The sequence below is a fragment of the Elgaria multicarinata genome, chromosome 3 (assembly GCF_023053635.1).
Source record: "Elgaria multicarinata webbii isolate HBS135686 ecotype San Diego chromosome 3, rElgMul1.1.pri, whole genome shotgun sequence".
Taxonomy (NCBI): domain Eukaryota; kingdom Metazoa; phylum Chordata; class Lepidosauria; order Squamata; family Anguidae; genus Elgaria; species Elgaria multicarinata.
This window is the reverse complement of record NC_086173.1, coordinates 26,486,290-26,513,123: the sequence shown is the minus strand read 5'-3', so window position 1 is coordinate 26,513,123 and position 26,834 is coordinate 26,486,290. Positions and strand designations below refer to the sequence as shown.

Below are 26,834 nucleotides of genomic sequence, written 5' to 3'. Positions count from 1 at the left end.
GGGGTGGCTGAGGAGGGCGACTTGCATCTAAAGGTGGCCACACACGCTACCCCACTGCAAGATGTGTCTGGTTCCTTGAGAAAAGTTAGTTGAGGTCTCTCTAGTAGGAAGTGGGTGTGCTCACAAGGAAGGTTATCTGGAGTTGCAGGTTTGTTTACAAAGGTGGTGCTTTAAAGTGCTGGAGTGCCTCAGGGAGCCGCACTACCGGGAATGGGTGGGTGGGTATTTGTGGATCTCCCATGTGGCTGGTGTTGCTTGAAAGGTGTGGCTCTGTGATAGGCATGGTATCTGAAGACTTGCAAGGGGTGTTCTAGTGTGCATTGAACATCCTGGAGGAGTCGTCTCTCTGCCCCTAGCTGGTGAGCTCCTGACGTGCTGTGCAAAGATGGCTTGGGCTCTGAAGCTACCTCTAGCGGATGAAGTGATCGAATCGGGCCTGGTCCAGGATTTTGATGCCAGCCTCTCGGGTATTGGCCAAGAGCTAGGCGCTGGTGCCTATAGCATGAGGTAAGTATGTAAGGTTGCTCTGCCCAGTTGTCTTTAGAAAGGTACCTGGTGGATGGGAGTCCCTTGCATGGCTAAGTTTCTGTGTCCTGAAAGATTTGCTAGGGAATGTTGAACTGGTTTGTATCAACTTCATATTAGTGTCAGCTGCTATGGGTGTAATTGCATCAAATGGCTGTTGTTTTTCTCCCACAGATTTGCTTCTGCTGAATTAGGCCACACATCTCATTCAGTAGCCTATCCCTAGCAATATACCATTACTGGATAGGGGCTGCTTCCTATTTGCACCATCTGATGCCATTTTGTGAGGGTGCATTGTTTGAAAGGATGTTGTTTTGTGTTCCTTTAAAATGGGGGGCAATATAGTGTATTGATCTGTCATGAAAGCCACCCCCCCCAATAATAACTGTACTCTGGTGAAGCTTGTTGCTGCATGAAGTGCAGCATGGGCTGAACATTTTACCAAACTGTATGATGAATAAAACTATAAGCTGCCTTGGGAAGCCTGAAATCTTGAAAATCAGCTAAGACATGCTTTAAATAAAGACATTTATTTTAAAAAAATAGACTGCCATTATAAAGTGTGGAAACTCAAGCGATCTTACATTGATCAAACCCTTACCTTTACTAGTTTATTCTCTAATGTTGCTCATGAATTAATCAACTCAAGCTTGGTAACGAACTCAAATTTGCACTTTATTTAGAACTATTATCTTGGGGTTTTTTCAGGATTGTATATGCTTTATAGCAACAGGTGTCTTTGTTTAAAGAGCATGCGTTGTTGTAAAGCGTGTAATTTTAAAGTTGAGAATATTGGTCCAAAGTGTAATGGTTCATGTGAAAGTAGTATGTGGCCTGTCAGAAAGGTGTTATATCTGCTAGAAGAGAGCTGGTGATTGTGTTTGAGCATGAGGCTTCTAGGGGCTCACTCTCGTAACATCAAAACATGGTTTATCATTATGACTGAACAAGCCCACCAATGCATGCTTTGATTCATTCAAGTTGGTGCTAGTAAGTGTACCACCAGCTTGGGAGGTGGTGGTGATGCTGAACCCTTATTTTTAATTGGCAACCCAAATCCTTCTAAAGGTTCTGTTCTGGATTAGGTTCAGCAGACCCAAGTAATTGTTCAGTCCCGTCCCGTCCCCCATTTGGGGCAGGGCAGGGGTGGCAAAGAATCAGTGCAGTGTTTAGGTGAGGGTTGATCTGTTTCCCTCCTTGTAGCACACTACCCAAATTGCATAGATTACTTGTTGGTGGATTCAGGCTCATACTTTATAGAGTGGGGTGGGAGTTAATGGCTTTTAGATCCCTTCTAACTCTAATGTTCAATGACAAAAAGGACAATTGTAGTTAAATATGCCTGAAGGAGATAGAAACATTGTAGAAAGGAAATAATCCACCCCTGTAGAGAGGAAATAATCCACCCCTTTGAGCACTATGTCCAGAGAGACTTCATGGAGCATAAATACACATATTTCCTCTTAGTGATGCTGATGCAATTACATAATCTGGCAATACCACTCATTTAATTGTGTTGACCTACCAGCAGACAATAGGAAGTGAGCCTCAGAGGACTTGGAATTTCACTTCTAACACAATGATATTTCTTAAAGGGTCACTGCAAGTAGTTAACTGTACAAATGCACCTGCTGGCAGCGTGAAAAAAACCCAGAAGTTTCTTGCTTGATGTCTTGTGGGTTTGACACAGGTGGTAGTAAAGAGGAACATTTTGTTGTTTTGCTTGATTGGGCCTCTTTTTTGTCCCTATCACAGACAATAACAGTTGTTTGAGTTCCCACACAGGTTTCCTTTTAATCCTATGTAGCCTAGTATGCCGAGGGCAATGCCATAAACGTTCTTTAAGGCAGGGATCAAAAGCAGTCTGTCAACTGAATGATAGGACTTTTGCCTAGGCCAGCAGGTATGTGTGGGTACACCTAGGTACTGGGGTCCCTGTTGATGCTGCCTGACCCTCTGAGTCATTTCACTGCTCCTGACCCACTTCAGTGCTGCACGTCTGTAATGCTGCAATGCCCTTCAGCATCTATTTCCCTAAAACATTCTGGACAAAATATCCATCTTTTAATTCACACTTTGCTGGGTTCATGTCACAGCCCAGAGGGTGGAATCAAGTTTTTTTCTTGCCCATGTGGCATGCACCTAATGGGTGAATTGAGATGGGCAGGCCCCTCACAGTCAGAAAGGGGTTCTTTGAATATTATTATTTTTGTTGGCCCCAGGCTCCCCCTGTCATCTGGGCTTGCTGTCACTCTGAATTCCCCCACGCCTCTTCCAGCCAAAGATGTTGTGTGCACTACAACTTCCTGCAACCTCTACATTGTAAGCAATTTACTTCCAAGAGTTTAGTGTAAAATAGCAAGCTTCATTTTACTGTTTCTAAATTTACTTTATGTGTCCTTTGCTTTGCTTTCTTGCCCCTTGTTACATTCTCGTCAATAAATATTCTCCAAATTTGGAGTCTGGATTACTGACTAAAATCCAAGAGAGAACCTCATGTGGTCTAACCACTTAGCAACATTATCAGAATACTTGGCTCTATGCTGAGGAGGGGAGGTCCTGATTGATGGCATCCATGAATGGGCAGCAGTATCCTCAACCCTAGATATGTAACAAGTTTATAGCTTATGAATGCCCCTGTCCCACAGCCAGACAGCAATTTGCTGGTTCATCTGAGAAATCTGCCATTTAGATAGGAGTTGGGGAACAAACATCTCTCCTCCATTACAACAGTCATTTCCTGTTGCAAAGTCTGTTTCACTGTTGATGGTGGAACAAAGCTATAAAGTTTTTATTAATTGAATTTTGTCTGCAAACTAGCTAATGAAGTTTCAGAAACTGCAGATTCAGACTAGCTTCCAGCAACTTTGCACCTACAAGACAGCTAACAGTATAAAGACTATTGTGGGATCATAGAATCATAGAATAGTAGAGTTGGGAGGGCCTATAAGGCCATCAAGTCCAACCCCCTGCTTAATGCAGGAATCCACCCTAAAGCATACCTGACAGATGGTTGTCCAGCTGCCTCTTGAAGGCCTCTAGTGTGGGAGAGCCCACCACCTCCCTAGGTAACTGGCTCCATTGTCATACTGCTCTAACAGTCAGGAAGTTTTTCCTGATGTCCAGCCGGAATCTGGCTTCCTGTAACTTGAGCCCATTATTCCATGACCTGCACTCTGGGATGATTAAGAAGAGATCCTGGCCCTCCTCTGTGTAACAACCTTTCAAGTATTTGAAGAGTGCTATCACATCTTCCCTCAATCGTGTCTTCTCCAGGCTAAAGATGCCCAGTTTTCTCTTAATAGGGCTTTGTTTCCAGACCCCTGATCATCCTGGTTGCCCTCCTCTGAACATGTGTGAGCATGTTGCCTTTTCTTAAAGGCACACAAGTCTAAAGAGGATTGGGTAGGTGCATGATATACCTGCTCACCTTTTCTAGGCTAGTAACCTCTCTAGGTGTATTTGCAACTCTTTTTTTTGTAATTTACAAACATTCTGATGAAGGAAGTAACACATTTCCTGAGGTAGGTAGTTGCATGTTCTACAATGTGCAAACCATATTACAGTGTTAATCCAGGCCAGGCTTCCTCAACCTGATGCTCTCCAGATGTTTTACTACAACTCCCAGCATTTCTGATCATTGGTCATGCTGGTTAGGGCTGATGGGGGTTGTAGGCCAAAACACCTGGACGGCACCAGGTTTGGGGAAGGATCTGCATTGAACACACATTCTCTCTTTTATTCAGTGTTCTCTATACTTGCTCCCTAGAATTAAGTTAATATGAGAGAATCTCGGGCAACCCAATTTCTTTGTTTTTTAAGAACTGTGAAACTTTGCTTTTAGTAACTTTCTGAACTCTTCAGTTTGAATTTCTTAGTTCTGTTTAATCCTCCAGTTTAGAGACCAGTAAAATAATATCCTGACTAGTTACATAAATTGCAATGAAAAAACTTGTTAAAGGAAATCTAAGAAATATTAAAAAGGAGTCCTCTTGAATTGCAGGCAACATATTAATGAGGAATCTAGAAATATGTATGTTCACGATCAAGGCTCAAAGTGCAGAATTTGGCTTTTATTGTAATTTATAATTGCCTTTTGTCCCAAGAAAGGGTTTGTAGTGAAGATGACTGAACATCTTGGTATTTTAAAGAATATGTTTCTGCCCCGTAGGACTTTACAGAAAGTATGTTTTTCTTGAGCTAAAGAACGGCAAATGGGGTAAGATGTACATGCAAATGATTAACATTTTTATTACACAAGAATGGTGTTGGAAACTGGCCTTTTTGTGGGAATCTTCTGGTATTAAACCACAGTGGTACTATGAACTTAAAATTGCCTTATTTCCCAGCTTCTGTACTCTCATCACAAGCCTTCTTTTATGGCATAGTTGATGGGAGGAGGCTTTTTAGGGGTTGTTGCCACTCTTTGGTAGAGTCATCATCTCTGCATAGAATGGCTGGTATTCTTAATCTAGTAACTGGGCCCTCCTTGATACATGAAGACAACTTTTCAAATGAACACATGAAAGTTAGTAGCCCACCTGCCCACTTGTGGCATGTTGACAATCCGGGGGTGAAACCCTAACCAATTCTTTTCCAGTTTTCAGGAACATCCTTATCTGCTTGTCTGGGGGCCATTCTTACTCCCCATAGGCAACCAGTCTAGAGACTGGGGAGGAGGAGTGAGCATTGCTGCTTTTAATTGTATTGGCCAATGGCAACCAAGGTGCTGGATTCAGTCTTTGACACACTTCCACTGAGTCCAGTGGATTGCATAATGCTTCTGTTGCCTCTTCTGTGAATCATCTCTTCATTAGAAAAGACCTCATTATGAAGATCTGAGATAATCAAAATATTGTGAGGGGACTGAGGAGAGGCAGAGATTGTAGAACTCAGTTGGGAAAGGAAAGATAGGAATTGCTGAAACAGAAGCACCACCGGGAGCTAAAAGTGACAAGGCTGCAGTTTGTGGGAGAGAGGGTGGGTGTATGCCTGTTAAGGGAGCATGTTGCATATGTGGAAGACTAGAGGGTTGGGTGGGATATCATATTTAGAAATAGTAAACAAAACTGATGGGCAGACTGTCTATAGCTGGAATAGTCTATGGGTATGCAACAAATCAGACAGATTGTTAAATTGCTATGCCATCATAACTCCTACATAGTGTTGGAAACATTAACATCAAAATGTTATGCTGTCACACAGGAGTTTAAAATTCTCATCTTTATTTATAGCTTTGGGACCCTACACTTTGATGCTAGCACCTAGAAACTTAAGAATTCTTTCTGGACCTGGTAACTGTTTTTGTAACAGTTTTAGTCTGTTTTTGGCAACATGGTTAACAAATAAAATGCAGGTAAGATAGAAAAAACAACAACACAGGAATGATCCAAATAGGACCTGTGATTTCTATTTGCTTTGAAATATACAGGAACAGTCATCGTTGTACATTTATTAGGGCCAACTAAAAATCAGTGAACTAACTTGTGAATTAACTTGCAGTAAATTAAAATCACAAAGCAGTAAATTAACTTTTGCGTTTCAGAGGGCTTGAGGAAGAATTCTGTGAAACCAAAAAGCTAGTGAACTGCTTTGTGGTTTTTAGTTGGCCCTAATAAAGGTAAAATGATTATTATTCCTGTATGTTCCAAAGTAGATAGAAATTGAAGGTAGCAGTGTTAGTTCATTTGAATTCTTCCTGTACAGATAATCTAGAAATCTCAGGTTTGCCTTTGAGTTAAAAAGCATCATGGTAAATTGTCCTCTAAGAATACATGCTGTGGTGGGTGCCAGTTTTGCACAAAGACTTCATCTAGAAAACTCAATAGAACTCAACGTCTTCTGCCAGCTGGGTTGGTACGCCTCTGATATTATGGGCCTTTTCCACTTCTGATCTGTGACTGATAGACATGCTAATCTTCTAGGGTAGAGAGCCTCTTAACCAGATGCTAAATTTGAATTGTTACATAAGCCCCAAACAAGGTTGCTTCTAGTTCTACACTCAAAGCATTGTTGATATATTGGAGCTGCCTTCATTAAGAGAGTCTTCTTGAGGTGCAGAAGAGATGAACTGTAACAAAAAGAAGGGCATTGGTCTCTGCTCTAACCTGGTCCTTCACAAGTGTTTTACAGCGCTCTTTGCTGGATTATGCAATTTGCTGAATGAGCTGGCTTGTGACTTGATGCAGAGATGGTCTGTTTGTAGTACTTGAGTAGCTGATTGTGCCATCTCTGCTGTATTCATAGGTAACTACAGGGGTAGAAAACTACTGTAGATGAGAGCTTAATTGAGTATTGTATTGGCCTGTGCAAACTGACGGTAATGTATTCAACTTGCAAATGATGGTTAAAATTGGTATGCGGCAGAACTGGGAACATTATGGCAAATACATGGCCTTGGTCATTCTTACTCCCCGAGTTCAGAACGTACTATTCCAGTGTGAACTGCCAACATTCTTGGGCATCAATTGGAAGAGCTTCCCTTGGGCCTAACATGTCCTTTGTAGCTGATGCTAGCCAAGGCTAGCAGTCTGCTCACTTATTTATAATATTTATATACCGCTCCCCATTGAAAAATTCAGAGTGGTGTACAAGATAAAATAAAAACAGAATAAAACACTTTAAAATAGATTTTGAAAGAAGCAAATGTACAGGGAACCGTGGCTGGTCATTAAGGAAAGTCTTCCTGGAATAATTACGTTTTCAGGAGGCACTGAAAGGAATGCAACGTTAGCGCCTGCCTGACCTCCAGAGGCAGGGAATTCCATAGGAGGGGGGCTACCACGCTGAAGGCTCTTCCCCTGGTGGGCTCCAATCAGAGGATGGGTCTATGTGGAACCACCAGGAGCATGCCCCCGGATGAGCTCAGTGACCAAGCAGGTTGGTGGGGGAGAAGGTGCTCTCTCAGGTATCCTGGTCCCAAGTTGTTTAGGGCTTTGTACACAAGAACAAGAACCTTAAACCTGGCCTGGTAGTGAATAGGCAGCCAGTGCAGTTCCCTCAGCAGAGGAGTTACATGCTGGAAAGGGGCAGCTCCAGGTTTGTGAAGGTTTATTGAATTTGAACATTATAATTGCAATAAACTTGAAGGTTTATTGAATTTGATTCTCACTCCCCTCCCCTCCCATGCTGCGCACCCAAGGCTTCTACCAAGTTCTTATAGAGCCCTAGGACTGGGCAGAGCTGATTTAAGGAATAGCAATTGGTGATAGAGAAGAACTTATTTCCTCATCAAAATCTTAGCAACATGGGCTGTGTTATTCCCTCGGCTGTTAATCAGTATTGACACAACTACTCCCCATTCCAGACAGCACAAAACATATGAATCAAAGTTTAGTGAGGTCCAACAGGGTGTTGGAAGAGCGTGAGGATGTAATATGGCTAAAACAATAGGGACTCTTCTTGTCTTCCCCTCCCCCCCCTCGGGGCTACATACTTGGGTGGGTGACGACCCCCTGACTGAGGGGGGTTTACTCAAGGTTTACTTTCTATTCATATTTGAGATGTGTTGTAAGCAGAGAACATGAGAAGCCAGTAGAGGCAGGTCGCTTTTACACTGGGTCCACCCTCTCCTACCTTGAAACCAATTCTGTAGCTGCTGCTTGTCCCCACTTGCACTCTCCCGTTCTACCCAGACTGCTGTTGGAGTTCTTACTCCCTCTACAAAGAACCGGAGAAGCAACAACACCGTGGTGGCTGCCTGTGCATATTCTCTTTTGGCATTAAAGGGTGTGGCAGTGAAGAACACCTTGTCCCTTTAATGTCCTGAGACATGGCAGTGCAATTTTCTGGTTGGTGCACATGCTGTTTGTCCTGCAATAAGGAGCTGCTCCAGCCAGGCTACTTCTGGGGTGAGCAGGAGCCTGTGTGTGAGAGAGAGGTTGCTCAGGGCTGAGTATTTCTCTCAAGTCCCCTGTTTACAAGACTGTCTGGGGACGGGGGGAGACTGTGTTTGGGGGGTGGGAATTGTTGGTAGGAGAATTGGTTAGTTTATTTTCTGAGCCTCTGTATATGGCTAAGGATTAGCCATAACAATGGCAGTAGGTGTAGAGAAATCCATCAAATTACGGCGACATTGGGCCTGTTCAGAAGACACCTTAAACCATGGCTTCTTTAACCATGGTGGTTAAACCAGAAAGCCAGGCTGTGTTCAGAACACACCTTAAACCATGGGTTTAACCATGGTGAATAAGGCTTTTTGCTTTATTCACCATAGTTATAGCCATGGTTTAAGGTGTCTTCTGAACACAGCCTGGCTTTCTGGCTTAGCCACCATGGTGTCTTCTGAAAAGGGAAAGGACCTGTTATTCAAATTTCTGTTATTCAAATTTCTCCTTAAAAAATTAGAGAGAGCCTGGAAGTGTCAAGTTTGCACGTCCATATTAAAAACCTGCATGTTGAATGTGAGAAAGGGCAGATGTTAAAATGAAAGGAACTGTCCCTATATTCATTATAATCTTGGATGAAAAGATGAGCCTTGCAGTACAGTCTTGTACAGACCTCCCTGGGAGCAAGTCCCATAAAATTTGGTGGAACTTATTTCTATACAGGATTGCATGATCAGTTTAGGACAGCTAATGGAGCGATGATGGGCTTGGGCAAGCAAGCAATTTTAATATGGGATCTACTGTGGAGAAAACCCCTGGCTGTAGCATCCCATCAAGGAATGAACTGGATTCTGTCCTGAACTTCCTTCCCATGATATTTTGTTGCCCTACAAATCACTTCCAAAATGTTTGGGACTCTCCCTGGAGCATGCTGGGGTGCTTATTTTTTATTTTATTTATTTAAGGAATTTATATACCGCCTTTCATAATATCTATCCCAGGTTCATTTGTTTTCTTAGTCATATCCAGGGCTCCGTAGGACCTGCACAAAGAAGAAGAAAATCAAAATCCTTTGCCAAGAAAAGCTAAATTCTGTGACAACAGTAAAATATGTGAACGAAGCAGATTTGTATGACCTCACTTTGCATAATCTTACAGCTTTTACAGTTGTGTATAAGTTATATTGCTTCAGCTAATCATGGGAAGATGCAAAGAGCTAGAAATGGCACTCCTGTACACCCCACCCCAGCACTAGAAATCTGATTTGGGAAATTATTTAGAATGGGAATTAGTTAGAAACTAGTTTTACAAAAGCAAAAAAATAAATAAAAAAAATCTGAGAATTTTTAGCTGAATTTCTGTGATTAATGACAACAGAGCAGTTTCTCTGCAGTTCTGTTGAATTGCAGTTAAGGGATTGGGCCTGGATTGCAAAATTATGCACTTTTTCTTTTAAGTGCAAATTTCCCCTTCTTCTCATGCACACTGTTTCGTATGTATAGTTATTGCTATCTAGGTTTTAACATTTCTAATCCTGGTTTGAAATCAGGATTTAAACTAGTTACAAATCTGGGTTAGTAATAAGCTAAAAGTCAGGGTGAGATTCACTCTTAAGAGGGGAGGATTTAGTGGGGAAGCTCACAATTGTGGCTGTAGAAGTTTGCACAACTCAGTGAAGATGCCTTCTAATATATGTTTTAAAAGTAATATAGTATGTGGGCGCTCTGTGGCAGTAACATAGCTACGACACCTTTTTGTTGTGCTTACAATGAATCCAAGATGTGCGTCAAACATAGCTATGATATCACACTCCTATTTCTCCGGTCCTCCTGCTAATTTGATTATTCACAAAAATCTGTAGGGAAAAAACCCTGAGTGTTCTATGGTTTGGTTAATGTCATCCAATATAAATTCAGCTTCATCCAGTAATAAGCATCATACTGTTTATTATGTCTCCTTTATTACTGGAAGGATCTAAGATTGTGTGTGTGTGTTGGATTTATTACTTCATTCTTTAAGAGAGTCAATATTCCATTTCAAAACAGCATTCTTTCTAAGTCAGCAATAGCTGATGGAGCTCTCTCCTTTACAAGAGGTTGGGTGTGTAGAAGGCAGCCAGGGTTCAGTCCATGAACCCTGGGTGGTGCACAATCTTGGCCGCATTCAACTATAGCATGGCAGAGCAGATAGAAAAGAGTTGTATGCCCCACTGTCGTAAGCAATGCAAGAAGAGAGCATACTGGTGAAATTGAGCTCCACAGTCAATTGTGTTCAAACTTTTGGTTGAATGTTAACCATGTGCAGATGTAACATCATACAGTGGTGAGGGCCAGAGGTCCACAAACCTTGTTCCCAACTACTCCTCTCCCTATTCTGATATTTTATGCGTGGTCCTTCTTGGGCTGTATGGATGCTCTAGGTGCAGATCAGGTCTGTACAGAGGGACGATCAATCCAAGCCAAGGTCAGAGCACATGCAGTCAGTCAAGAGGGTCAGGCAATAACAGGAGTAGCCGCAATAACAGGCAACGGTCAAACACCACAAACGGTCAGTACTTTACACAGCCCAGAGGCAGAGTCGGTTGGCAGTCCAAAAGGTCAGTAAACAGGGTATCAGGCAAGGTTCAGGAAACAAGGTACAAGGCAGGATGGACCAAAGTTCCAATGCTGGCTGATTCCAAATGCAGGCTTTTAAGCCCAAAGCCTGTTGGACCCCACCCAGAGCTCAGCTACAGTATTCAAAGCTCTCCTTTCAGAGCCCTACTCCTGAGGAGACCCTTTCTCCCTGAGGAGACCTTTTCTGCAGGCAAGCACTCTGTCGCACAGAAGCCTTACTCGCCTGTCGCTTGAGGCGACATCGCTCCTGGGGGTCAAGGGGGTGCTCAACCTCTGCCTCAGAGGTGGAGTCCCTTTCTCCTGGCAGGGATGGTCCCGCAACTACCTCCCCTGAGGGCTCAGGCTCCTGTGGGTCTGATGGTGGTCTTTGGTCTGGGCTTTGGCTTCTGGGGCACCCTGGGCTTCTGCGGCCTCTAGCTCCTCCTCTGAGGAGGACTCCTCAAGTAGGGGCATGACACATATTGACAAAGGGAGGTTTGAGCATATAACACTGATTCTGGCCCGCTTGCATTGGCTGCCTATATGTTTCCGAGCCCAATTCAAGGTGCTGGTTTTAACCTATAAAGCCCTACATGGCTTGGGACCGCAATACCTGATGGAACGCCTCTCCCGACATGAACCTACTCGTACACTACGCTCAACATCTAATGTCCTCCTCCGGGTGCCTACTCCGAGGGAAGCTCGGAGGATGGCAACAAGGGAGAGGGCCGCGCCAACATTGTTATCTTTTTGGCGCCAGGTCAAGACTTTTCTGTTCTCCCAGGCATAACAGCATTTAACAATGTTAAGTTTGTTTTTAATAGACCCCAAAATTGTTGTTTTTAAATGGATACTGTTGTTTTTATACTGTTTTTTATGTTTTGATGGTTTTTAAATTTTGTCTACTTTTCATGTTTACCATTTTAAATTGTTGTAAACTTCCCAGAGAGCTTCGGCTGTGGGGCAGTATATAAATGTAATAAATAAATAAATAAAATAAATAAAGGAGGATAATCCATCTTGGGCTGTGGGGAGAGTTGTGAGACTTGGAGATGCGTTCAAATTCAGGGTTAAGATATCAGAAAATCTTAACAGTGATTCATGTTGAGTTTTTATGCAGAATCACTTATTCCTACAGACAGTAAGCCTATATTTCATTATTCAAGGCAATGCACCAGTTGCTGGGGAACATTGGCAGTAGGTTGCTGTTGCACCTGTGTCCTGCTTGTGTGTTCCTGGTCAACAGTTGGTTGGCCACTGTATGAGCAGAGTGATGGACTAGATGGACCCTTGGTCTGATCCATCAGGGCTCTTCTTATGTTCTTAAGTCACGAATGTATTGTGATCAATATCAGAGCTTTCAAATGGTAAGCTAAAGCAGGGTCACTTTCTCCCCACCTGTACCTTCTACCTCACATCTCTTTAGATCTGGCTGACCCAGAAAGACTAAACCTCTGAAGGGGAGCAAAGAAGTGAAAAGGGAAAGGGATCCAGCCCAACTATTCTTAGTTTATTCCCACTTGGCTATTGAGAGAGAGTCCCTAAATTCTAATCTCTTTGACCTTTTTTTCTGCATCCTGACCCTCCCCAAAAAACCTCTGGCGGTGCGGACAGTTGTGCCAGCACAACTTGTGTAAATATGGGCTTTCTGTTTCTTTGTGGGTGTTGACTGTTGTTGGTTTGTGTGAAAAATGGGAATAATGCTCCCTCACAGTTGCCCCAGAAGTCTTGGCACTCAAGTTAAAGGCAATCTGCACTTAATTTTTGATCATTTCACAATTTTAGTGAACCTTGGGCATCCTTGTGCAAATTCTCCATCTTGCAGTGTGTATACATAATAGAACTTGAGACCTTAATTGGAATGTAAAGAGGATCCGGCTTTCTTAAACCTTAAACCTGTTTTTCATAGTGGTAGGTGCAACGTGTTGCTAGTCCTGTGACTCCCAACAATTTTCCAGTTTCCTTTGATTGAACAAACTATGATTTGCTTGGATTCTAGGGCAGCTGTTTAACATTACAAGGGAGAGGCAGATGGGATTGTGTCATTCTGGAATTTTTTTATTTATTTATTAATTTATTTATTACATTTTTATACCTCCCAATAGCCAAAGCTCTCTGGGCGGTTCACAAAAATTAAAACCATAATAAAACAAACACAGCAGATATTTTTTGGTACTGATTTATATTATGATGAGTGTGTTTTAAAGTAAATCGTGAGCAAAGATGCACACAGCCACAGTTACCATGGTGTGTGTTAATGAATTCCTAATAATCTTCACTAATCTTCTTGATAGAGGGAACAATTTAAATCCCCTTTTCCAGGCAGCATCAGCATTATGGCACCAATCACCAGATAACAGAAGCTGTTCTTGCTTTTGTAGGGAATGAGGCAGAATTGTACCTACTTTTCGTAAAAAAAAAAACCTCTCTTGCATCTCTTCTCATATGTCACAAGTAAACAATACTAAGTCATTTAGTATTGGGAGCATATTCCTGGGCAACTGTGGCACAATCCAGAAGTTTTTTCCACAATCCAGAAGCAAGGTGGTGTAGCTTATTAATGGCGGTCATTTACTAGACAAATTGTGGCTGAGACCATGTAGTTTAATTATCCTTTCTTTAAATGTTACATTATAATGACATGATAGCAGAATGGATGCTGCATGTAAAATACACAGGAAACTTGAGGGTCACAGTTTATAACTAAATTATAAATGTTTGTTTCAAGCTTCCCCTGCCCCAGAGAAACATAGTTGATGCTAACATAGAGTTGGTGATCACATTGCACTTCATATTATGATATAAATTCTAAACCATAAACATTCAGTATGTAGGATGCAAAAAAAAAAAACATAGGTGGCTTCAAACTGTTCTTTTTTGTCTACTTCCTACTGTATCTTTAAATATCTGCAGTCACAAGAGTTAGAAACTGCCCCCCCAATAAATGCTAGAATCCCCCATATTGTAACAGGCACCCTCAGACCATGGCAGTATTTCAAGGACCAACATTTGCAGATACTTGTCTCCATTCAGTCCTGAGAATTCAGTCACTTTCCCCATTTTACATAAAAGAAGAAGAGTAGCTTGCCTGAGTTCATCTAGTGGGCATAGCTGTGATTCTTCTGTTTTTGGTTCTTCCCTCTAGGCAAATGTTTGAGGAGATCCTTAGCGCCCTCTGTTCCCCCCCCCCCCCATACAGTTCCTGGGGTGACAGAGAATGACCATACTACAGTCACAGAGTCCAGATTTGTATTCTGATCTGCTAGTTCAAAGGCTAGTGCTCTTACCACCAGACTTCATAGGTGCCTTCCAAATGTGTTGGGCTAGACATCCCATCATCCCCAGCTGTCAGGGGATGGTGGGAGTTGTAGTCCAACACCATCTGAAGGATGCCATGTTGAGGAAGGCTGCTCCAGGATCTAAGTCTTTTTTTTTTTTTACAAAGCTCTGCACAAACTTACTCAAAGACAGATTCTTGCTCTAAGCATTTATTTTGTTAGAAAGCTGATCAGTCAGTCTCATTCCTGGCTCCCTTTTTTTGTGTGAGACACATCATTGCTGGCTCTTAATTTGAAAGGGATCAGTTTCATGGAGCTTCTAGCAAAGGCCAAGTTCAACCCAGGCATGTGCCATGCAGGCACTTTAGTCAGCTCTCGTAATTTGATATTGAGGCTTTTGCAAATTTCTGTATCTGGTTTTTGAAGGGCTGGCTCAAGGTATTTTCTTCACATTTGAGGATAATTTTGTTCAAAATAAGAAGATGGTGGTTTGACATTGGGTTATGGTCACTACAAAATTCGAATGTCATGCACTTAATGATTGGTGGATTAGATATGGTTCTCCGGCTAATGGGATTTTTTCTGAGGAGACTTTCAGTGCCAGGCTAATTATGCATCTGAAATGGAGTCCTGGCAGGCTCATGATTTTAAATGCAAATCCTGTATGGGTTTTTCCCTGTATATCTTTTCCCTACCCAGTCACATGCTCCTGTATATCTCCCTGTTGATTTTCAGGTGGGTTGAGACAGTTCCAGGCCCCTGTCAACTTATCCATTGAGCTGGAGTGTGGCCTAGAACTTGTGTAAGAGTCATGATGATTCAGACCTCACTCCTAGAGAGGCTTCCCTTTGAAGCTTGAGATCCTCTACAGATCTCCCCACCCACATCGCTCCCCCAGAAACAGATTATCCAGTCTAGAAAAGAGCAAGATTAACCAATAATACGGTCATGCTTCAGATTAGTAGTTATATGAGGGCACACATATGGTTTGTGCCCTCATATAAATTTCCCAAACTTTAAAACCAGAGGGCGTTTGTGATCTAGTCTCAAAATCAATGGACTTGGCTGAACCAGGCTGCCAAGATAGTAACTTGTTTGCCAGTATAGACTTGCAGAAGAAAAATGTCAGTGATTTTATGCCTACCTTTAAATCCAAACTACTGGAATGGCAAGAGATGTGGGGAAAAGCAGAACAATTCTTTTCTTTTCTTTTTAACTTGCATGGCATAGTCCTATGCCTCCCAGACGGATTGCGGGCAGGAAGTTGTTGCTGGTTTGAGGATTACATATGAGCTATGCTCACATGCTTTCACTTGCTCACTATGTGCAGGAACACTCCCGAAACTTTTATTTTAATATTCTGAAGTGCTATATGGATCTGTTCAAAAATCCAAATGTGGATAGTTGTGATAACTATAAAAAATTAGAGTAAAACTAATATCACTGTCCCGATCACACGTTTTGTCTCATAGTGATGTCCTTGCCCTGCCCATCTTTAAGCAAGAAGAATCTAGCTTGCCTACTGACAATGAGAACAAAATCCTGCCTTTTCAATATGTGTTGTGTGCTGCCACTTCCCCTGCTGTGAAACTTCATGATGAAACTCTCACGTATCTCAATCAAGGTGAGCTACATTTTTCTTGCCAGAACACTAGCTGGGGAGAGGTCGTTTTATGGTTCTGTGACCTGATCAGCATGAAGTGGATATTCAAATCTGAGGGAGTCGAAAACCACAGGTGGGGGCAGAGAAGAGGTAAACAGAAGTCCAGATTACTTGTTTATCTAATTGAAATATTTGTATGCCATCATTGAGTAAAACTTTCAGGGTTCCTTAACAACAAAAGTATTTAAAAAGCTTACAGATAATTAGCAAGGAGTGTAAGAATTACAAGTAACTGTGTATGTCTTCAGTGTGATCACTGGCCTGGAATAGGATGACAAGAATAAATCATGTGCTTTGGTCAATTTACATATTTGAATTCCTAGACTGTGCTATTCCAAGGGGCATAAGTTTGAAGAGGGTCTCAGTAAATTGGATAAGAACAGTTAAACTTTTATGGATGGTGAAATTCTCATCACTCCAACTGGTTTAACTGCTGTCACTATCAAGAGAACCTAAATTTTTCATAAAATTGTAATTTATGTAACACCTTCAGTATTCAAACCACTTGTATTCTTTAGCTCATACATCCACGCAATATGTCTAAAATAGATTGATGACAGTATGCAGAATTTCTCTGGAATAATTGTGATTACCCTGGCAGTATCCCTCATGCAGCACCGGTATCTTCATAACTACAAATGTAACTGGAGGTAACGGGAGGAGAGCCTGTAGTCATCTGTTTTCCTTTATAATAATAAAAGATGTGTGTCTGTCACTGCTATTGCTTCAAGACTATGAAACCTAGATGCCAGACACTTGGCATGCGTACTCTGGGGGGGGGTGTACTTTGGAATTACTTTGTTTTTAAAATGCATTAATTAGTTAATTAATTGCGTATAATTAATTTAAATGTATCCACATGAAGCCTACAGTAACATTTTCAGTCACTAGGGGCAGACTTTCCTAAACAGAGCATAGCCTTGCAGTCCATATATTTTGAATCCAGGGGAGATTAATAGTCCAAGGGACAGAGTTGTATACTTGACCCTTCTCTCTGGCTATGGGGCAGGGGGGCCCCCTCATAAGAATGAGGTGGACAGACCTCCTCCTCAGGTGGCTAGAGGGTTGCATCATAGCAGAGACTGCCTAGGAGTGACAGCATGTGTGGCTTCAATTAGATGGGGCAGGTGCAACGTCTCCATCTCTGACAGCTGACAACTTTGCTTGAAGCTTTTGCTGTATCAAATGAAGGGCATTTCTGACCCATGCGAAGCCAGGACCATTTATTAGTCAGATATAATTCAGAGTAATGCAGTTGATTTGACCAGATCACAAGAAGCTTCTGGTTTAATCATTTTCATTCTTGAAGGCAATTGCACTGTTTTTAAAGGGCTACATGAATGGATATATGGTTATGCACATATTTTGTTTTACCCCAAAGGGCCTCTCTTTTGTATCATGTCCAAAAAGTGGTCCAGGTATTGGTAGGAGGGTTTGTGTAATTTACCATTAGGATTCAGTTTCCTTTCAAATTTATACTGTGAAATCAAGAGTGGGTTCAATTTTTTTCTGGTAATCACACAGATCTTTTCTTCCTCAGGTCAATCTTATGAAATCAGAATGCTGGACAACAGGAAAATGGGGGAATTGCCTGAGCTCAATGGGAAACTTGTAAAGGTGAGTATGTAAAATTCATCCTTTCCCAAAGGCTTCAGGTGGGTGACATGTTTTAAACAGATTTTGACAAACAGGGTTGCCAAGTAGCCAATTACAGCCATACAATAGCCTGTGAAATCTGCAAGATGGTGGAGCCAGTTGAGATGGCAACCCAGTGAGGGAAAGTCAGAATTGGTGGGACATGACAAATCGAGTGGTTATACTACTGGTGAGTGAGAGGTCCATGCTTGGAAAAGCAGGAATGATATCGACAGTAGAAATGATGCAGGGCTCAGGCTGCAAGAAGACTCTTGGAACTGGCAAAAAAAAAAAAGGTTGGCTACCAAGCCCAGCCACAATTTGTAGATGCTCTACCTGAGTTCAAATTGGATAAAATATCTAATACAAGATCTTGTGAGTTCTGAGTCTAATTTGACTAGATCAAATTAGAGCAAATTTGCATTTCACTGAGGATTTTGGACTTCATAGAATCTTCCAAAGGCACAGCATGTAGAAAGCCTGGACTGGTAAAGAGACTTGAGTCAAGGTTGTTGAAGCATGGCTTGCTATGGTGTTGATAGCAGTATGCAGCGATTTCCCCCCCAGAAGGATTATGAATACTGGTTGACCGCTGGCTGACTTTCACTAGAGCATTAGTTTTGCCTTGCATGGGGTGCCTGTAAACCTCAGGGGGCAGTGGGAGTTCTCTTGACCCTAGTCATAGGCACAGTAGTATTTTCTATTGTGTGCATGCTTTTTATTTTTGGTTTACTTGAGCAAGAGCAGGGGGGAAAAGACCAATGTTTAGTGAGGGGAACAGGGAGACACAGTTGTGCCATTTTTTAAAATTTCAGGATCGGAAGAGCTATTGGACCTGGAAGTAGTGTCCAGGGAGAGTCCACTGAGAGCTTCCTTGCTCTAAGGGCATCCAAAGATATGGCAATTGCCCATTGCAAATGCTTCCTGTTTTGGATTGAGATTCCATCTGCTGAACACCCACTCCATTGCAGGTCAACTAATTCCAATCAAGTGCAGATGTTTTGTAATCTGTATCATTCCACTCTCTCTGCCTAAAATGAATGTTAAAGTATTCTGGACAAGGATCAGACAGAGTGAAAGATATCTGAACTGTTCCAGTGTGCCTTAAACAACTCCCTAAGTCTTTGAGACAAAGGTGGCTAGCCTTTGAAGTTGCATAGTTAGCTGTCTCTAACCCTCTGGCTATTGCTTGTGCTTGAACAAGCTTATTAATGCAAGGCCTTTGTCGTGTGGCTACAATTTTGCAGTGCTAGTCTAAATCTCTGGGGGCATATAACAACTGTATTTATTGTATTGTAAATGGTTTCCAGGCAGGGTGATCTTGAGCAACTGCCTGTGTGAATAAAACAGTAGCCTGTGGTAGTGGGGAGTATTATATATAACTCATGCAGTGTTTTCCTAATTGTCTGAGCAAGTAAAAGAGTGTGTGTGTGTGTGTGTGTGTGTGTGTGTGTGTGTGTGTGTATGTATATGAGAGAGAGAGAGAGAGAGAGAGAGAGAGAGAGAGAGAGAGAGAGAGAGTTAGTTCTTTCCCCAAAGACAACATATTTGTTAGGGATGTTTAGTCCAGAGATACCAGCTAGATTTCCCAGCTTCTTCCTCACACACTGCATTTTTAAAATGTTGTTTTGTTCCTTGCACACTATATAGAGCACATTCTGGAATCTGATGCAGAAGGTGGCTTTGAAATATTAGCTTCCTTTGAATATAAGGCCATTTTGGTTCAAGCTCTTTGGGTTAAGGAGTGGTTAGAAAGCATAGTATCCAGTGGCTAAGGGTAGCTTCAGATGATTTACCTATCAGAAGCCTTTTTTGGTTTTGTACTTTGTGCTCAGCATTATACCAGACAAATCAAAAGTGTGTTTCCACGGATTTCCAGTAATTTAATGATGACATATGCATATTCATCTCTTGATGATTGCAATATTAAGTGATGACTTGAAACTGCGGGTGAGGACAGCAGTTCAAATGCCATGGGTGAAACTCTCATATTGCTCCAAAACAAGACATCTAAATGGAATCTGTTCAGACATTCATCTCCCAGACATGGTGTAGAATCTACACTGTAGATGGATCAAATGATATACAAGCACATGTAAACTAGCTCTGAAACGTGGAGCACTTCACACACTGTTCTGGTACGTAGGGTTATACACACAGCGCAGTATGGAAGTGAGACTTGGGTTTATGTTCCTCTCGCCGTGAGCAGAACCTTGAATGTGAACGGGCTCCACATGTAAATGCTAACAAAAGTACGTTCCGTTCACATGTTCCATAAGTATCAAGGTGGATAGCTCATGCGAAGATGTACTTTTGGACAAAGAAAATGTTCTCTTTCTCCCTTCTTCCACTGATTTGCCTAAGCCAGCCTCCAGCCAATGCCAGGTCAGAGGAGTCTAGTTGGGGGGAGTCTAGTCTTAAGCTCATCTAAATGAACCAAGTTCCAGTGTGTACACTATAATCAATGGGGAAAATCTCACTGTTACCAGAGTATATTTAGAGTGGTGTTCCATGATCGGCGGCTTCAGTATACAGAGCATCAACAGCTGGAAGGCTGGAGGTGGAACAGGCCTGGGGACAGGATTCTGGATATTGGTGAGTGGCTCCTGCTAATCTCGCATAGCTTGACATTGTTGTATTTTGAAAAGTGCACCTGAAGGGCATTGGAACTCTCACCACTAGAGACATGGAGATTTTAATTTAATAAAATGCCCTTGCGATGGCTTCAGACCATGCTTGGAGTTTTTAACCACTTGGCATGTTCTGGAGGTGGGCAAGCAGGGTTTTATCCCTCAGTTTAGCTGGCTCTGGGATATTTTTTTAAAAATGTTGTCTTCCCATGTGGATGTATCCTCTTGATTCACATGCATGGACCGTCTTCAACTGTCCGCTTTGTAATCATGTTTCTGCAATATATCTGCATTCTGGTTTGGATTTGTTGTCACCTGAATCGTGTGGATCGCTCCATAGTTGTGGCTGGTGGCTAAATGCTTCTGTGTGAGCAAATGGCTGGGCGAGCAGGCTTTTGGGTCTCTTCTGGTTTTATAGTCCTGTACTTCTGAATCAATTGACTGAGAGCTGTTATTCAGGCAAGGAGAAAGATCTCTTCCTGTCATTGGGGCATTCAGTTATTGCCTTAAATCCAGCTATTATATATGGTTATGTGATTCACTCTGCAAAGTGTACTCAGTCACCTACGAGTATATCTCATAATTTTTGTAAACCGCCCAGGGAGCTTCGGCTATTGGGCGGTATAAAAATGCAATAAACAAACTCAGTGGAGCTGATCTCTGATAAGATTGCACTGTCTGTAGTGAAAGTCCTTGCATCCCTTCAGGGCCACTACTTTTGTTTTGCAGCTTGCCTTCTTTTTGACTTAGTTTTTTTTTTTAAAAAAAAAATCATATTGTGCATAGTTTTGTTAAAATAGCTCTCTCTTTTTTTTATTACCTGAGTAAAATGAAAGAAAAGCTCTTGTATCTTCATCTTTTTTGCTGTGCTACTCTTTGTCCATTGATGCAGGAAATGAGGGCTTTTTGTATTCTCTGAGTATGGGATTGGGCATGCAAAATCTTGGCTATGACTCCTCTAAAAATAAATAAAAAAGTGCTAGTATGTGGGTAGAACTTGATAAAATCTTAAAAGCTGGCGGTGTAACACTTCTAACACTTCTAGGGCTCAAGGTGTGGGGTTCTAGTACCCTGTATTGCTCCTTTTCTCTTTCCCATGGCCAGTAAAATCAAAACGAATAAATGGAAATAGGAGCAGAATTCTGCTTTTTTAGGGGGAGGGTTGCATAACTGGGGTTATCTTAATGTAAAGTACACATAGGCCTGGCTTCTGTAAGTTCAGAAATATTCCTGAGATGTGCAAGTACTGAGTATTTGAATGGCTTCCTTAAAGTAAGCCTGTGTGCACCAGTTGCTGGGGAAGATGGGTGGGAGGGTGCTGTTGCACCATGTCCTGCTTTGTTGGTTCCTGGCTGATGGCTGTTTGGCCACTGTGTGAACAGAGTGCTGGACTAGATGGACCCTTGGTCTGATCCAGCAGGGAACTTCTTATGTTATTAAATTGCAGGTCGGTGTGGGGGTAGGGTGGGGACTTTAATCTTTGCCCCCCCAGAGTACTCCCAATCTGGAGCAGAACTGCTGTGGGTGGAAAGCCCCCTGAGCCTGCAATTTACATTTAAAAGGCAGTCATGCAGTTGCTAACTGTATGAATGATGTTGGCTTGCAGTTCTGTGTTCTATCGAAACTTGCAGATTTCTAGATTTTTCTTAAATCATATATCATGCCTTCTATCATGGAATTCAAGGCAACATTCACAAGATTCCCATGAGGGCTCCCATCCAGACACTGACCAGACCCAGGCCCAATTAGCTTCAGCAAAGTTGCTGCATGGTGTGTCTTCAGACCATGACCCAAACTTTTCAGTCCTTTAAGTGCCTGACGTTTTAGTTGCTTCATCAGTCTGCTAGCAGTTGAGCGCTCTTCTTCTAAACTGTATGTGTTTTTGTCTTCTGCAGACATTCCAATGTCCGTGGGTATAATCGATCCCAGGGCAAACCCGACACAATTGAATACCGTTGAGTTTCTTTGGGATCCTTCAAAGAGGACATCTGTGTTTATTCAGGTAAATCAACAATATGACAGGTGTGACTCCACTTTCCTCTCTTGTAGTAGTATCTATTACAGTAAACAAGATAGCTTTGAGACTTCGCTGCTGCCTGCTTTACCCTTCTAAATCTGTGTGTTACCTTTCCATAAGAATGGCATGTCATGATAGTGTGCAGATATCATATCAGCAGCCGATAGTGTATGTAAAACAGAAAGTGTGACTGATTATCATCTAAAAGCAGTGATGCTTGGAGTGTAGGACAGGCCAGCTTAGAAAGGTCCTGACAGAGCAAGTACGATAACTTCCCTAATCCTTCCCATCATTTGCCTTGATTGGCACACTTTAGCTCCTGATCCAGTTGCCATGTGGCTTTCTAAATCCACCCATCAAAGCAATAAAGGAACAGTTCTCTCTTTTTTCCGCTGGCTGCTTCTTTAAAGTGTACTTTGGTCTCTGTGTGGTCTTCCTCCTTCTCTCTTCCTTTGATCCTCTCTCACCCAGATAGTGAACTGCTGGAAACCATTTCACATTCTTAGCTGTTCAGATTCAAGTCAGGATTACTTTTTTGTTTGTTTGTTTGTTCTAAGTGTCAAGCCTGTGCAGCAGGGATGGCAAAAAATAAAATAAAATAAATCAATGCTTGGGCACCTGGGGATTCTTTCAGTTCCTGTGGATGCTGATGAGAGGCAGTCAGGCTTTTTGGCATAGTTACATTTGAGATTGCTTAGTTACTTGGGAGGCTCGCTATAATGAACTTTGAGAACCCTTGAACTAAAGAGCAATGCTAATTGCCCTTGACAGAACTAAGTGGAAATTCTGACTGCCAAATCTGACAGAGAAAGCTGCCATTCATTTTGGTGTTGCGAGAATGTTGGATACTCTCTGAGGTGGGGGGAGGGCTCTGCTAATCTTAATTTGGTTTCAGTCCAAACTGAGTTTAGTTGGCTTACGGCAGGACAGATGTTGACAAAGTACAAAGGGGGCAGATGTGCTCCATCTAGGCAGATGAGCCACCTAGAATGACAGCACACATTTGAGCTTACTGCTAAAGGTTATTGATGGATTACTTGTATATCCCAAAGGCTCCAGGCAGTGTGACTGTCTCCTTCAGCCTTATACCTTAGAAGCTTGGTGCCAAAGCTGTGAATTGCTGAAGGTCATCTGCACATTTTTTAGCATTGTGTTCAGTTCTGGGCACCACACTTCAAGAAGGATGCAGACAAGCTGGAGTGTGTTCAGAGGAGGGCAGTGAGGATGATCAGGGGTGTGGAAACAACCCTATGAGGAGAGACTGAAAGAACTGGGCATATTTAGCCTGGAGAAGAGAAGGCTAAGGGGGGACATGATAGCACTCTTCAAATACTGAAAGGTTGTCACAGAGAGGAGGGCCAGGATCTCTTCTCAATCATCCCAGAGTGCAGGACACGACTAATAGGCTCAAGTTACAGGAAGCCAGATTCCGGCTGGACATCAGGAAAAACGTCCTGACTGTTAGAGCAGTATGACAATGGAGCCAATTGCCTAGGGAGGTAGTGGGTTCTCCCACACTACAGCTCTTCAAGAGGCAGCTGGACAGCCATCTGTCAGGGATGCTTTAAGGTGGATTCCTGCATTGAGTAGGGGGTTGGACTTGATGGCCTTGTAGGCCCCTTCCAACTGTACTATTCTGTGATTCTATAGGTGTGCTGGAAAATGGAATTTCCTGCTATACCTTTTGGACCCTCTTCATTCTGGACTTCGCAGCTATATTTTTTCCTAGATGATGATGATAATAATAATTTGCTGTTTCCCCTCTAGGTCAGCCTCCACCAACTTGGTGCTCTCTGGGTATGTTGGATTCTAACTCCAATCAAACCCATCCAGTATGACTAATAGCTGTGCTGGCTGGGCTTGGTGATTGCTAGCTAGGGTTGGTGGGAGTTATAGCTCAATACATCTGGAGGGCACCATGTTGGCGAAGGCTGCTCTAGGTTAAAACATAAGCCATGAAGAGCATATTATTATGCTCTTCATGGTTTTAATTTTTGTGAACCACCCAGAGAGCTTCGGCTATTGGGCGGTATAGAAATGAAATGAAATAAATAAAATAAATAAGCCTTTCAGTTGTACTGATGGCAAGGATTACTTGCAAAACTGTTAAATGCACCTAAGCAAGCAAAATAACTCTTGTCGCTTTCCTCGGACTCAAACAGGCTCTTTTCATCTCCATGGGCTTGGCGCAAGTGTAACTTCCCCTAATCTTTCTGTCACGGTTAAGATATTGGGAGCATTCCTCCCTTCTTCCTTCTGCCTTAGGCGTATCTTCCTTTCACTTTATATGCAAATGATGATTACCATCTAGCTTCTAACCATGGTTTCTAACTACAGTTAGTGTTCAGTTGATGCAAATACTGATAATCCATAGTTCATGCTGAAAAGGGCAAGGAAAAGACTCTGTGTGAGCCTGGGGGGAGAGGAGGAAGAGGGTGATGGACATGAGCCGATCCCTTTGGGAAACATTACATGCGCACCAAGCCTTAAGTCAAACACCGTCTGGATGTCCTTTACAATGCATTGTTCTTGCAATTCGTCGTTCTTGCTGCAAAGTCATTGGAGCAAGATTAAGTTTTGGAATGGATTTTGGAAAACCAGTGGGAACTTTGGTTCTCTTTATGTTCTAGGGTTCCGCTCTGTTCCATGATCCCTGTTCTCCTCTAACGTTGCTCTGTATTGACAAGTTCTCTCTTTCTTGCATGCATGCATATATTGTTTATCTCTAGATTTTAGGTGTTTGGAATTATAGTACACACAGAGCACACTTCCATTTTGTTGCTTTTCTTGGTCAGGCTGCTGATGTTTTTCAGTTTGATTTAAAGCCTTTTTCATTTGTCACATGATGAGAGAACAGTAACTCGTGAGTTTTATGCAGAGAGCAGGATGTACTCTTCCTGTACTCGGAATCTCTCAGTTTGCTATGGCAAACAGACTTCCCTAACTAGCTGGTATCTTTTGCTGTAAATGGCTTAGAGTACTGGTTTGATCTATCCATGTTCATTGTATATGCAGCAATGCTGCAGCTTGGAGCATCTTTTTGGCTGTCTTTTTACAGGTGCACTGCATCAGTACAGAGTTCACCATGAGGAAGCATGGTGGCGAGAAGGGTGTGCCATTCAGAGTCCAGATTGACACCTTTAAGGAGAATGAGAATGGGGAATACACAGAGCATCTGCACTCTGCCAGCTGCCAGATCAAAGTCTTTAAGGTATGTGTGGGCTTTAGGATATGAAATGCCTGAAAAAAGGGCCAGAGAAGCAAAGCCGTTTCCTCAAGCATTGAACAAAGCCACGTCTTCCATAGAACCTTAATGATGAATAATGTAGTAGGATTTAAGCCTGTTGCATCTGCCTTTTCTTTTTTATATATTCATACCCATGCATTAAGACATAGCTGTTAGCGAAATATATCATCTGTATTTGTTGTGCTTACTCTAAACATGGCAAAATAGCATCAGATACTTCTGAATTGTTATGAACCACCCAGAGAGCTTTGGATATTGGGTGGTATAAACATGAAATAAATAAATAAATGCGGATTATTTGGAAATCAGTAGTCCTCGAGGAGGGCTTAAACGGAAGTAGCAGGATATTCTGAGAGACTGAAACCCCAGTTCATGCCTAAAATGTCATCTAGATATGTGTAATGTTGAGAATAATTGCAAATCTTAACCATTTATTACACTAAGTTTCAATAAATCATGTGAAACTTGTTACTCTGGAGAAAGTCTTGGAACTAGTATGAATGTTTCTTGGGTTTCTGGTTAGAGGAGTTGCTTAAATGGATCATTTTGGGTCTAGCTGACTGGCTGAGCAAACCTCTAGGAAATGGTTTACTCCAGGAGAAACTGAGGCAAAAGTCACTACAAAGGAAAGAAAACTTGCCAATCCAGGAATCAGAAACTAACTACAAACCCTGAATTCTGATTCTGCCTTTTTAGGGGGAGTGACAATCTTTTTTTCTCCTCTCTCAAAATATCTTCTTCATCTCTGTTACAAGAGCTTCAAATTACAGGTAGTGGCCACATTCACACATAATAAAGAATTCTGGAGAATCCTGGCTTTTTGTATTCGTGAATAGCGTACTCATGCATGCTTTCGATTGCTCCCACCAGTGGGAGCTGCTAAACACACCAGCAACTCAACAGTAGGCAAAAGCTTAGCATTGCATCAAACCAGGATTCCTGGTTTGTCACTCCCCTAATAAGCCAGAATCTGAAGCCGGGGTTTGTAATGGGTTTCTGATTCCAGGATTGTATAGGAACAACAAGCCTGGAGTGAAGTTCGGATGTAACACTAAGCTTTTCCTTGCTGGTGAGTTCCCAGTTTGTTTAGGTACTCCCAGTGGTGAAAAGAACCAAGCATTAAAAATTGGCAGCATGTACCAGCACACTGCCTGTGAACAACAAGCCAGAATTCTCAGCAATCCTTGCTGATTCCAAGGATCTTGGAATTGTTGTAGATCACAAGCTGAATATGAGCCAACAGTGGGATATAGCTGCAAGAAAGGCAAATGCTATTTTGGGCTGCATTAATAGAAGTATCGCTTCCAAATTGCGTGAGATACTGGTTCCTCTCTATTCAGCCCTGGTTAAGCCTCATCTAGAGTATTGCGTCCAGTTCTGGGCTCCACAATTCAAGAAGGACGCAGACAAGCTGGAGCG

The 26,834-nt window shown here is 42.2% G+C and overlaps 1 protein-coding gene across 1 annotated transcript in view; it reads left to right on the top strand.

Moving 5' to 3' along the window:
• Positions 1–224: 224 nt before the first annotated feature.
• TFCP2 (transcription factor CP2) overlaps positions 225–26,834 on the top strand; it is a 42,717-nt gene continuing 16,107 nt past the window's right edge. The window contains exons 1-6 of the mRNA XM_063119697.1: positions 225–507; positions 15,696–15,847; positions 17,427–17,503; positions 20,011–20,116; positions 22,047–22,153; positions 25,227–25,379. Of these exons, the coding sequence (XP_062975767.1) occupies positions 386–507; positions 15,696–15,847; positions 17,427–17,503; positions 20,011–20,116; positions 22,047–22,153; positions 25,227–25,379 (717 nt within the window). The 5' untranslated portion in view covers positions 225–385. The remainder of the gene's footprint in view (positions 508–15,695; positions 15,848–17,426; positions 17,504–20,010; positions 20,117–22,046; positions 22,154–25,226; positions 25,380–26,834) is intronic.